Source organism: Zingiber officinale, chromosome 2B, assembly GCF_018446385.1.
Source record: "Zingiber officinale cultivar Zhangliang chromosome 2B, Zo_v1.1, whole genome shotgun sequence".
NCBI lineage: Eukaryota > Viridiplantae > Streptophyta > Magnoliopsida > Zingiberales > Zingiberaceae > Zingiber > Zingiber officinale.
In genome coordinates, this window is record NC_055989.1 from 5,538,832 (window position 1) to 5,552,877 (window position 14,046).

A 14,046-nucleotide genomic window follows, 5' to 3' on the forward strand; every position below is an offset into this window, starting at 1 on the left:
GCCTAAGAGCCGCTCAGCGAGAAAGTGACCTCCTGTACTTGAGCAATTTCTGGAATTGGACTGACAAGAGGAAGGACAATCAAAGTCCGCTCGGAGGATGGTGTTTGCGCCCCCTCTTGGACGGGCTCTTCCCGGATGGGCTCTTCCCAGGTGGGAGATAAATGCATGGAGGGCGCTTCAGTAGAAGGTGCTCGTCCTTCAGGGATTTGGAACTGGCATTGATATGATTTGTAGGCTTACTTAATACATCATATCAGTTCTAATCCTGTGCTGGCATTGCATTTGGAACTGATTTGTTAAAAATAGCAGTAGGAAATTTGGTGTATATCATTCATGGTTTTTATTTAATATACCAATCACTCCATCTAATGGGTATCTCTCAAGGGCAAAGTAGAATCTAGATCTTTCTATCACTTCTTTTTGCCCATACACTAAGCTATATTATTTTTTGTGTATCTTCCTATTTGTAGAGTAAATATGCCCACATTGCTTATTAGTTACTCTATTTGGGGCTTATATTCGTTGGAACTATTTGTACATACTATAAGTTGAGACTATTAGTTATTCGGTTGGGGGTTTATATATGTTGGAACTATTTATACATAGTATAAGTTGAGAGGAAGAAATTTTTTATTTGAAGAAAATACACCGTATGTGTTTATAGCCATCCACATCACTAATATACTAAAAACTAGGTAAATATACAATTAGGTAAATTTAGACTAGGCAATATTGGAAATGGCCTCAAGACTAGGGAATATGGAAAAGGCCTTAAGACTAAGTGATATGAAGAAAAGACTTCTTTTTCTTTTTCTAGCACTCCTCTTCGAGCATACATGTCTATCATGCCTAAAGAGTGACTTGGTAAAGATGTCAATTGTTATGAAGAAAAGACTTCTTTTTCTTTTTCTAGCACTCTTCTTCGAGCATACATGTCTATCATGCCTAAAGAGTGACTTGGTAAAGATGTCAATTGTTTGTTCTTCTAACAAGTGTATAGTTTCTAATCTTTTTAGATATTACGCATATTGAATAAAGACACAATTTACTTTATTATGTTTTGTGTCCATGGAGCACTGGATTATTTGTTACAATGCATATCTATTGATTCTGTAATGTTAAAAGCTAAATTCTTCAAGAAGGATATTTATACACATCATCTCATAGGCAGTATGTGTCATTGCTATGTATTTCGCTCCAACACTAGATCATGTTCTCACATTTGCTTTTGCTCTTCCATGTTACAAGGTTGCTTGTATTTGGGCCAAATGCACATCTTTAATATTCAAGTCTCTATGCTTCTTGTATAGTATACCTTTTCTTGAACACCTTTTAATTTTTAACCTTTGTCTTCCAATGACAATGCTTAGGATGATGCACGAGATGGCTTAGAGAATCAACTGCAAATAATATATTTAGCTTGCAAAGGATATGTCTAGTCTCCTAATATCTGTAAGACTTCTCACCTATTTTTTATTTAAGATAAGTATGGTTCCTCTAAAAAGTATATGTCCTTCTCATATCTTTGCTAACAATTTTTACTTCTTTTTCGGCATCTATGATAGGATGCACATCACTTTCTGTATAAATGTCATCAACATAAATTGCTAAAATTAGGATATTGATAGTAGTGTGCCGAACAAAAATTGAATGGTTTGCTTTGTTATACTTGAGCCCGAGGTTTTGTTTGAGACCATAAAATGTCTTTTAATTTTATATAATTTAGGCTTACTTGAGCAACATAAAATGCCTTTAAGTTTACTCTTCCACCCCTTCTCGCTTTTACCTACTTATTTTCTCTTTTATGTTTTTTTTTTTTTTTTCTTTTTGTCATTCTCTTCTTGTTTTAGCACAACTATTCACATTCTAGTTAAAGAGATTAATATCTTAGAGGAGGGAAAATAGAACCAAAGAGCCACACTTAATTTTGTTCTTGTTGAAACTTTAAAATTTCATTTGTAGATTTAAAAATCACTCAAAGCCGGGTTATTATAAATTTTTGGACTAGATGCTTGGCCCTGATGTCATCTTATAAAGTAAGCAAGCAAAAACCGAATAAGATGGAGCTATAATCTCCTTAAGTTTGTGGAATATAGATCAAGTCCTATCAGATGGGTTTATTAGATCAGAGGAGACATTTTTTTCCCATCTTTTACGGTTTATTTTTCCACGGAAGGAAATTGAAGGAATATGATAATTTTTCTATTAGATTATTCTCATATGAGTTTATGGGTTTCCTTCGTAATTTTTTTTTAAAAAAAAACCTTCAGATCAAATAAATAATGCAGAAGGATTTAGTTTTAACTAAAACATAAAAGCTTACCCATGAAAGATTTATGATAGAATAGAGTAAGTCGATAAAAACAATATCAAGAATCATTACACAATTTAAAATGAAGTATTACTATTAGATATAATAAAGCATCCTTTTACATACACGATTAATACAAGAAAAAATAAATATATAATATGATTAATGCAAGCAGAAATAAATGCATAACTAGAATATTGATTTCTCAATAATAGGAGTCTAATATAATACAAAATTAAAATGAAGCTAACTAATTATTTGGACGTTAGTCACGAACTGGGGATGTCAATTCACCAAGTCATGGTGCTCTAATGATGATGTTGAAGCAGTAGCAACAAAATTTGATCCTAATCATGGTGCTTTAGTCAATCGCTCAAAATAATATCAAAAGTCATCATACAATTTGAAATCAAACATATACATATTAGATATAATAAATCATCCCCTTACACAAACGATTAATGCAAACAGAAATAAATACATAATACGATTAATATAAGCAGAAACAAATGCATAACTAGAAATAAATACATAATACAATTAATATAAGCAGAAACAAATGCATAACTAGGATACTAATTTCTCAGTACTCAGAGTTTAATACAATGTCAAATTAAAACAATATGAGTGCCTCCTTAACCACGTTGATCTTGCTGAGTGGCCAATTGAGAGCCCGAGTGGATGAGGACCTTGATGGTTCCGATGTGCCGGGCTACTTGCAAGCCGGCTATGAGTGCCTCATATTCAACTTCATTGTTTGTTGTCTTGTAGTCCAGCCAAACGGACAACTGCATCCGCTCCTCTTGGGGAGAGATGAGTAATATGCTGATCCTGCTCCCTTGTCGAGTAGACGAGCCATCCATATATATCTTCCAAACGGCTTCCAGCTCAGGATTTTGTACCTCAGTGACGAAATCCGTCAAGGCTTGCGCTTTGATAGTCGTTCGGGGCTGGTATTGGATGTCGAACTCGCTAAGCTCTGTTGTCCATTTGATTAGCCGTTCATACGCTTCTGGATTGAGGAGGACTCTCCCCAAAGGACTATTGGTCATCACGATAATGGAATGCACGAGGAAGTAAGGGCGGAGCCTCCGAGCGGCGAGAACCAACGCATAAGCCAACTTCTCGAGACAGGTGTAGCGAGATTCCTCGTCTTTCAATATATAACTTAAGAAATACACTAGCTGTTCCTTGCCGCTCTGCCTAACCAGTGCCGAGCCCACCGTGTGCTCGGTCGAGGACAGATAAATTCGGAGTGGTTCATCGACAATTGGCTTAGCTAGTGCAGGTAATGAGTTGAGGTACTCCTTAAGTTCTCCGAACGCCCGGTCGCACTCCTGGTCCCATTGGAACTTGGTGGCTCGGCACAATATCTTGAAGAATGGTAAGCTCCGGTCGGATGATTTGGAGATGAACCGGGATAATGCTGTTATCCGATCGGTGAGACATTGGGCTTCCTTCAAATTCCTTGGCGGCGACATGTCTTGCAGGGCTTTTACTTTGCTGGGTTTAGCCTCGATGCCCCACTCGGTGACGATGTAACCCAGGAATCGTCTGCACTTGCGCCGAACAGACATTTGCTTGGATTCAGCTTGATTCTGTATGTCCTGAGTGTCCGGCAGGTCTCCTCGATATCTGTACATAGGTCAGCTGCTCGGAGGGATTTGATTAATATGTCATTGACGTATACCTCCATGTTACGACCGATCTGTTGTCAGAATATTTTATTCATCAGCCTCTGATAGGTAGCTCCGACGTTCTTCAGTCCGAACGACATAACATTGTAACAATATGTCCCGTCGATCGTAATGAAGCTGACCTTTTCTTGATCTTCCCGGGCGAACGACACCGGGTGGTACCCTTGATAGGCGTCCAACATGCATATCAGCTCGCACCCAGCAGTGGAGTCTATCATTTGATCAATTCGAGGTAGCGGGTAGAAGTCCTTCGGGCATGCTTTGTTGAGATCTCGAAAGTCGATGCAGACTCGCCACTTGTTGCCCGACTTGGAAATTAGCACGACATTTGCGAGCCAGCTCGGGAATTGAATTTCTCGTATGTGGTTGGCCTCTAGTAGCTTCTCTATTTTTGCTGAGATGATCAGATTTTGTTCGGCACTGAAGTATCTTTTCCTTTGCTTTACCGGTCAAGCGTCCGATCGGACGTGAAGTTCATGTTGCACGACACTCGGGGAAATCTCGGGGAGTTGGTGCGTCGACCATGCGAACACATCGTGGTTTTGCTGGAGACAGGCGATCAGCTCCGCCTTCTGTTCCGCTTCCAGATCAGACGCTATGAAAGTTGTTGATTCCGCTAGGTGAGGATGGATTGGACTTCCTCCTTTTCTGCATAGACTAAGGTAGGAGGCTTTTCAGTAATAGCACTAACCTCTAGCCGCGGGGTCTTCCGAGCGGACCTAGCCTTAGTTTTGACCATCTCGGCATAGCATCGCTGAGCGACCAGCTGATCACCTTTTACTTCCCCAACTCGGTCATCTATTGGGAATTTGATCTTTTGGTAGTAGGTTGAGACTGCTGCTCGGAATTTGTTGAGGGTTGGCCGACCTAGGATGACGTTGTAGGCCGATGGGGCGTCTACCATGATGAAGTTTGTGGTTATGGTCCTCTTGAGCAGCTCCTCTCCGAGCGATATGGCCAACTTGGTTTGGCCGATCGGCAAAGCCTCATTGCTCGTGAATCCATACAATGGGGTCATCATTGGTAGCAGCTTGCCTTGGTCGATCTGGAGCTGATCGAAAGCCTTCTTGAAGATTATATTTACCGAGCTCCCTGTGTCAACAAAAATTCGGTGGATAGTATAGTTAGCGATTACCGCTCGGATGATGAGGGCGTCGTCGTGAGGGACTTTTACGCCCTCTAGGTCATGGGGTCCAAAGTTGATTTCAGGCTCGCTCGTCTTTTCTCGGCTACAGCCTATGACATGAATCTCCAGCCGCCGAGCGTATGACTTCCTGGCCCGACTAGAGTCACCGCTGGTCAGTCCATCGACGATGATGCTTATTTCTCCCCGAGCGGTATTGCTTCTATTTTCCTCCTCCCGAGCGGATGACTTGCTTTGCTCGCGGGGAGGCTAGGGGATATCGACACTTTCCCTCTGCTGATGATGGTGTCGTCGCTCGGGTGATCTTCTTGCATCCTCCTATCGTCCGGTAGATTGATGCCCATGTCGTCCGTGGGGAGAGGGAGATCGACGACGATAGCCCCTTGGGGCCGGTCTGGTGATTGGTGTCAGACTGCGGCAGTCACGTGTGTTGTGCGACGCCGACTGGTGGAAGGAATATAACATAGATGTCCACACCTTCCCCTTTGACGCCTTTGGTCGGTCAAAAGCCACATGTTGTACGATATGCACCCTTGTTTCCTGGTGGGGCCGACCTTCGGCTCTTGACCCTTTCGACAGTTGGTGGCTGCTCGGCGATCACCGATCGATCGACACCGAGGGCTCGGTTGGTGCCTCCTTCCTTCTTGTCGCCTGGGCCTCCTCCACATTTATATACTCGTTAGCCTTCATGAGCGTGTGGTCGTAGTCGTGGGGCGGCTTTCTGATAAGCGATCGGAAGAAGTCTCCTTCGACGAGCCCTTGTGTAAAGGCATTCATCATGGTCTCGGATGAGATCGAGAGGATATCCATTGCTACCTGGTTGAAGCGCTAGATGTACGCTCGGAGGGTTTCTCTTAGCCCTTGCTTCAAGGAAAACAAATTGACGCTTGTCTTTTGGTAGCGCCTGCTGCTTGCAAAATGGTGTAGGAAGGCCGTTCTGAAATTCTTGAAGTTTCGTATTAATCCGTCTGGCAGTCTCCTGAACCAGTGCTATGCTGATCAGGAGAGTGTGGTGAGGAAGACCCGGCACTTCACTCCATCCGTGTACTGGTGAAGTGTAGCCGCGTTGTCGAACTTGCCCAAATGATCATCCGGGTTTATCGATTCATTGTATTCTCTGATTGCCAGAAAGCGTAGTGCCTTGGCAGTGGATCGTGCAATATTGCTTCGGAGAACTGACGGTTGATCCGTTCGGAGGATGCGTCGCCTTGCCTCTTCGAGCGTCCTGAACGGGCGCTTCATCCGAAGAGGACCCCCGCTCTTGATTCACCTGCACGATTTCCGAGGGCATTTGGAACAGAGCCCGGTGGAATAGTATCGAGGCGAGCGATGCCTCCCCATGGGTGCCGGTCGGCCCTTTGTTTTGTTCCCAGATGGAGAGCTGTTCCGGCCAGTCCTCGTGCACCGCTCGGCCCCCCGATGCCGATGTTGCCTGCTGCGCCAGTTGATCGGCTAGCGCCTTTTGCTGTTGTTGCTCGACTATCTTCTGGGATCTAGCCTGTACAAGCATGTCGAGCTCCTCTTGGGTGAACGTCATGGTGTGAAGTCGTCCAGCGTCTTCCATCTTCTCGGCTCGGATTCAGGTTGCGTTCCCACAGACGACGCCAAATATGATCATGTCCGAGAGTCGAGGTGATGGATGCTGGGGGACGTGGCGCTCCTGTTGACCGTTGGCGGACTCCAAGTCAGAGAGACCAGCAACCACAGCAGCGTCAATATCGAGCCAAGGAGGGGTTCCCCAGCGATGACCCTCCGACGCTCAAGTCAGTTATCGGTGATGTAGAAGAAGCGAGGAAGCAGAGTAACAGTGGCTACAGTAAAAATTAGCTTACCTCTGTTGAAACTTGGACCCCTTTATATAGGATTCCAGGGGCGCGCGTGCACACTCCTCGAGGTGTGCACGCTTCTCAAAGCTTTTCCTGAAAAGACATATCAGTAAAGTGTCCATGATACCATACCTTAACGACTCGAGCATATCTCTGACGTGACAGTGGAAGCTTCTGTCGTACGATCCACTGCCTGACCATACCGTCGACCACGTCGTTTGTCGGTGGCACGAGCTCCCAGGAGGATATTACAGATCCTCCTTTTGTCCGTTACTAGGCCGAGCGGGTGAGCCATTCGGCCGAGCGTGGGTTGCTCGGATGCTAGCGTTCTCGGGCCAAGCGGGATGGACGCTCGGCCAACCATCCACTACCTGAGCTCCACTTTGAATGTAATATGCTCGGTCGTAGCTCCTCTTGGCTGGTTCCGAGGTTTGATGTTAGTCCGAGACGGGATGACTGCTCGGCGTGTGCTTCTCCGGCACTTCTCTGAGCGTCAGAAGCTTGGTATGTGGTTGAGCTATGATGATGTTAGGTCAAACCTTCTCTATTCCGGTTAGACGAATGGGACGTCCGACCGGCCGGTGATATCGGGGCGTTGACCGCCCTGACTTTGACCTCTGACCTCCATCGTGGCAATGACCCTCTGAGGGGTGGGTCACCGGATCATAATAGAATACTAGTAAATGATAGAGAAATAAAAGAGCGATGAAAGATATATTTTCATCAACTTTTCAATGAAGGTTCATGTAACCAACTTAACTTAGGTAATTTAATTAGATCAAATGAGTATAGAATTTTTTTTTTTATCATAGAATTCAAACTTCATAAATAGAATAAGCTTTGAAGGGAATGTAAAATGGAAAAGACGTGGAACCAAATGATATCCCAATAGAGATATGGAAGTGTCTAGGAAAACAAAGTATTAAATATCTTATCAGATTATTTAACATGATATTGAAAACGAAAAATGTTGGATCAATGGAGGGTTAGTACTCTAGTTCTCTTATATAATAAAAAGAAGACATACAAAAATGTGTGGACATTACTGGCTCTACTACCGGCCCTATTATCCTGCGGGCACGACAAGATGGGCAATTGGAGAAGTAAACAAGATGAGAGCCCAAAGGAAACAAGGAGAAATCATCATTTACCAAAGAAAGAAATGGAAACCTTTATTAATAATTGAGAATTAATCCTCATATAACCAAACAAATGCTCTTATATGGACATTAATCCCAAGATCATGACAGGAAAGAAATTCATAAATTTGGACCTCAATTCGATCTCATAGAAAAAAAAAACCTTCAAAAAAATGAAACATTTTGATAGAAATTGACATTAAAAGAACAAGACGTTGACATACGACGCATAAATATCAAAAATGTCATATTTACCTTAAATACTATAAAAACATATATTATTAAAATAGTAATAAAATCTTTAAAAGTTCGGATGAAAATTTAAACCGTAGAATTTGAATCCAAAACTTAACAGTTACAAATTTTCCTATAATAAATATAGATTTTTTAATTTTATACCAGTGGCCGCTGATCAAATATGCTTCTAAATCCTAAGTAAAACTTCCTTTAAAATTCAACATGTTATATTAAATTAGTCTTGCATCATCAATTGATCTGCAACGTAACGGTATTGAGCGGTACAATGATCGTTCAATAACGGGAAGATGTTCTAAAGAGAAGGAAATAGTATAGGAGAGGCAACATCTCCAACAAGGTGATGGACATTTTTATTTTTAATAGATGCAGTTAGCTATCGTTAACCTTCCTTAAATCTACCTTCAATTCATTTTGTTTAATTATTATTTTTAATGTGAGAATTTTGAATGTTATACAAGTTAAATTTCTCCAAATTAAGCAAGCCAGCGTTTAAGAATCGCTCATTCACATAATTCCTATTTGGCTGGCACGAAATTTAAAATTTCCATGAATTATTATATTTCAATGATATATGTTATTCTATATTTATTAGCTACGGCTCTCTCTATATAGTAGGGATGATTTTTGGCGATTTAGATTTCTAACATGGATCTTACGCCATGGCTGTTCTTTCTTCTCCTCGCCTTCTTCTTGAATCCATTAAGCACCTCTTCTTCTTTGAGCCGTTACATTATTCAAATAGAAGAGCCGATTGAGTTGCTGGTGGAAGCAAGCCTGAAGAGGTGGCACGAATCTTTCCTGCCGCCGGCCGTCGAGGGGTCTAGCGTCGAACCACGGCTGCTGCACTCCTATAGCGACGTCTTCAGCGGGTTCGCCGCCACGCTGACAGAGGAAGAGTTGCAGGTGATCGGGAAGAAGAGAGGCTTCGTGCGCGCGTTCCCCGATCGAGTGCTGCGCTTGATGACCACCCACACTCCGGATTTCCTCGGACTTAAGGTCGGGAGTAAGGGGCTATGGAACGACTCAAAGCTCGGGAGCGGAGTCATCATCGGAGTTCTCGACTCCGGCGTGACGCCCGGCCATCCTTCCTACGACGACGAGGGCGTCCCGCCTCCACCCTCAACTTGGAAGGGCTCGTGCGAGCTCGAGACCGGTTGCAACAACAAGCTGATCGGCGCCAGGTCTATGATCGCTGGCTCGGGTCGGAGTCCTCCCGTCGACGAGATCGGCCACGGGACCCACACTTCAGCTATCGCCGCAGGTAACTTCGTCCGCGACGCGAGCTACCTCGGGTTGGCCAAAGGCACGGCCGTCGGGATGGCCCCTCGGGCTCACCTCGCCATCTACCAGGTCTGCGACCTCAATGGCAACTGCAGTATCGCCGATGCCCTCGCCGGGTTGGACGCAGCTGTTAAGGATGGCGTCGACATCCTCTCTCTCTCAATTGGCGACCGTTCCATGCCTCTTGATCAAGATCTCATCGCCATCGGTTCATTCGCGGCGGCCAAGAAGGGCATCTTCGTCAGTTGCGCCGGTGGCAACGATGGACCTGACTACTTCACCGTCTCCAACGAGGCACCGTGGATGCTCACCGTGGCGGCCAGCAGTGTCGATCGAAGCTTTAGGGCCTCCGTGAAGCTTCCCAGTGGGAAGGTGATCTCCGGAGAGTCTCTCGACCAACCTAGCAACTTTACTAAAAGCTCTCTTCCTCTATATTACTCCACCGAGTCACCGACCTGTGACATGGATCCTCCCGATGATAGCCACAGGGGCAATGTCTGGGTCTGCGAGGCCGACATCAGCCGTGTTGTAGGTGTGGCGGCATTTGCCAAGTCCCACGGTGCCAGGGCGTTGATTTCCATTTCCCCGAAGATAGAGGGTGCCACCGTCCTGATTACCAAGATGGACTTTCCCGGAGTTATGCTCGCCAACCAAGAAGGCTCCGAACTCATATCGTATTTGAACTCTGCTTCCGACCCCTCCGCGTCGATCATCTTCAGCGGGATGGTTCTCAACGTATCCTCCAACCCAACCGTGGCTTTTTTCTCTTCCCGGGGGCCATCTCAGGCAGCACCGGGAATCCTAAAGCCAGACATCTCCGGCCCTGGACTTAACATCTTCGCAGCCTGGATTCCGTCCGGTGACACTCCGAAGTACAACATCGAATCCGGCACGTCCATGTCAGCTCCTCACCTTAGCGGAGTCGCCGCGCTCTTAAAGGCCGCACATCCTACGTGGTCGCCGGCAGCTATCATGTCGGCGATCATCACCACAGCAGACGCCAACGTCTCTGATGAGTTTCTTGAGCCGGCGCTCTATTTCGCCAAGGGCGCAGGACACGTCAACCCTAACAAAGCTGCCGATCCTGGTCTTATTTACAATATCACCAACAATGACTACGTCTCCTACATTTGTGGCAAATTCGGCGAAGAAGGCGCCAGAAATATAGCGCGCGGAGTCGTGGACTGCTCGAACAGCATGACCGAAGAGGAGCTCAACTACCCGTCAATTCTGCTGGCCCCCAAATGTGGGACGGCGGCCAAAGTTACCCGGACGGTCACGAACGTCGGACCAGCAAGATCGAGCTACAAGTGGTCAGTGACCATATCGAAGACTTTCGTGTCAGCTACTATCACCCCCAAGACGCTAACGTTCACCGAGCTAAACGAGCAGAAGTCGTTCACCGTGAGTGCAAAATGGGGCATCGGCAGAGCTCCCACTTCTGGCAATCAATTCGTGGAGGGAAAGTTGACTTGGACCTCCAATGATGGTAAGCATGTGGTGACCAGTCCATTTGTTGTCTCCTCCTTGGAGTACTGATGCTATGCTCTAGCTTGTATTCTGTCTTGCAAATATTATTATTTCTAGTTATTAAGAAGAATGTAGAATGAATAAACTGGGTTGAGGCTAAGAATAAATAAATATATTTTTTTCTTTCAATATCATAAATTAACATTTTTATAATTATTTTTTTACTATTATATATACAATTGAGACACCACGATTTTCTGGGCTGGGAAGAAGGTAAAAGGTGAATATTTTTGGAAATTAATAATTTAGAAAATTCAGTCAAATGCCATTATTATTTTTCAAACTATTAATATCAACAAATAACACATTACTATATCATCAAAGACCATCAATTATTATCCCATCGGATGGGTCTAATGACTAGCGCATGAAGTGTTATCACAATAAAGTCTAGGATTCGAATTTCGGTAAAGCTGAGATAAATATCTCCCTTATGTGCTAGTCACTATTTCAAAGGCTAGTAGCCGTCCGTGATTTACCTCCTCCGTGTTGACCTTGAGACGGATTAGCGGGGGCATTGAGGGCGAACGTATTCACTTTTTTTTTATTGCCACAATCAATTGTTCCTCCTTTGCAGCTGTGGCTCCTTTTGACTCTGGCTTCTGATTTGTCCCAGTGGCCTCATTACGTATCTGGAGAAGAAGAGAGTGCTAGTGGTGGGCACTGGGCCGGTGTTGCCGACAAGACCTTTCGACGATAAAGTTAGTGAAGATGCCGAATGGAGAGAGGGGTCGTCTCCACTTGCGAGAAGAAGAAGACCTCCTCAAACCTGGTGGTAGTGTTCCTTTTACATCTTCAAAAGAGATCTCCACTTTAGCCTCGTCGTACGCCAGACAGTGGTCACGTAGACTAAGCTTATGGTTTTGTGTAGGGATTAGGAGACAATTGTTTTTACATAGTCATGTGTATTATCACTATTAGTGCAATCGACCTCTAATATTTTGATGTTTATTTGATAATATATTTAATAGAATTTAGTGAGGTCAAATTGACTGGATGACTAGTGAGGGTGAGAAGTTTACCGAGTGACTAGTCCTAACTGCGATTATACAAGGAAAGTCCTATATACGATTAGACAAGGAAGTCCTAGTCGATGTTAGGCAAGGGAAATCTCGACGGATCCTGGAAACCAAGTAGGAAGTCTAGATGGCTCAAATGGACCTAACATATGGTAGAAGGATTCGGTAGGTCTGGAGGATCCGATATCGAATCCCTGATGAGCCAATCCGATGTTGAGTCCTGGCGAATGAAGACATGTAGTAAAAACTCTAGGGGGAGGTAACTTAGGTAACGAGAAGTCTTGGATGAGTGAACTCCAAATAAGGTTAATAGAAAGGTTTTCGGTCAACCGCACTAGGTCGACCGGACCAGTGAATCTTGGTAAACCTAAGTTTAGTTTTACCATAGTACTTTGTATTATTATTATTGTTGGCTAATTTAGTGTTATAGGAAAAGTCTTAGTGAATAATCAACGATCAAATACTGAGCAGAGAAAGTCCAAACAGGTCCGGAGGACCAAATGTTTGACAAGTAGGTTGACATTAGCAACTAAAGTGAAGCGACGGGGAGGTCGTGTCCTAGGAAGGAACAAATCATAGGTCGCTGATCCAACTGAAGAAATTGGGAAGTTTCCAAGTTGAGATCAAAACGGATCTTACTGTCTTCTCTTACTCATGCATTATTTCATACTGTGCTAATTCTGTTTTAAAGGAATATTATTATTATATCGAACTAACTCTATTTTGCAGAAACTAAAGGGATTAGTCTATCGAACCAAGCTGACATGACAAAGAGATCAGGTCGTGTATAACACATTTGGCATTCAGGCGTGTTAGTAGATCAAACCCAAGGATCGGTCTACCAAACCTAATTTAGTAAACATAGTGGAAGATTCGATCTCAGCAAAATTAGAAAACACAGGGATCAGTTGACCATTCAAGGTGATAGTTGACTGAACATTAAATGACATTGATGACGCAGAAGATCGAATCTCAGCGAAGAAGGAATTTTCATTGATTGGTCGGCCGATCAGATCTTTTAGTTGATTGAACAATAAATGCATTAATGAAATGAAGCTTAGATCTCGACAAAGAAGGAAGGCTACGTGATTAGTCGACCGATAGGGACATCGGTCGACCAAATGACTTTTCAGTCGACCGAACACTGCTTACAAAAGGTCATCTCGATCTCCGAGCCAGCAGAACTTCTATACATCCTTCTAATCTTCTATCTGTTCATCATCTATGTTGTTGTTGTTGTTGCGTGTGCAAGCTCTACTCCTACTGCATTGAAAGACTCTTTGACACTAGTGCTTGGTCTCCTATCCTTATTATTGGTATAATCTTTTATATTGCTTGCATTTTATAAAGAGATAGTAGAGTTGATACTATCACTATTCATTGTATGAATTACTTCTTTCCGGAGGTTACGGAAAGAAGGGTTTTACTCAATTATCCTATGATGCGATCAAGGATTATGAGTCTTGGAATAGGAGTCGATACAGGCTCTAAACCAAGTAACCAACTGTATCTCTTGTGTATTGCTTTTGCTATCTTATTCCGCTGCTTACTCTGATCTCTATTTATGATGTGAAAAAGAAACAATTTTTCACGAGTGATATTCACGCCCCCCCCCTCGTCTATCGCTTTTTCAATCCTTCAACCACATGGCGAGCCACGTGACCACTTCTTGGGCGGCTGTTAGGGAACCACTTTTAGAGGTAGCTGTTGGGAATCTCCATGTGAGATCTCGGAAAAATTTAAATAAATAAGGTTATTTGGGAAATAGTCTTATAGAATTTTTTCGGAATTTTTAGAAATTTTCTGGGGATTTTTCTGAGCTCATACGACGAGTTTTGAGG

The 14,046-nt window shown here is 43.7% G+C and overlaps 1 protein-coding gene across 1 annotated transcript; it reads left to right on the forward strand.

Annotated features, from left to right (window-relative positions):
- Positions 1–9,020: 9,020 nt before the first annotated feature.
- Positions 9,021–11,195, forward strand: LOC122048119 (subtilisin-like protease). The gene has a single exon (XM_042609724.1). The coding sequence runs from the start codon at positions 9,021–9,023 to the stop codon at positions 11,193–11,195; it is 2,175 nt and encodes a 724-aa protein (XP_042465658.1).
- Positions 11,196–14,046: the final 2,851 nt, after the last annotated feature.

What these genes read in the sequence shown, in the direction of transcription:
- LOC122048119 (XM_042609724.1), top strand. Translation starts at nt 9,021, where the DNA reads ATGGATCTTACGCCATGGCTGTTCTTTCTTCTCCTCGCCTTCTTCTTG.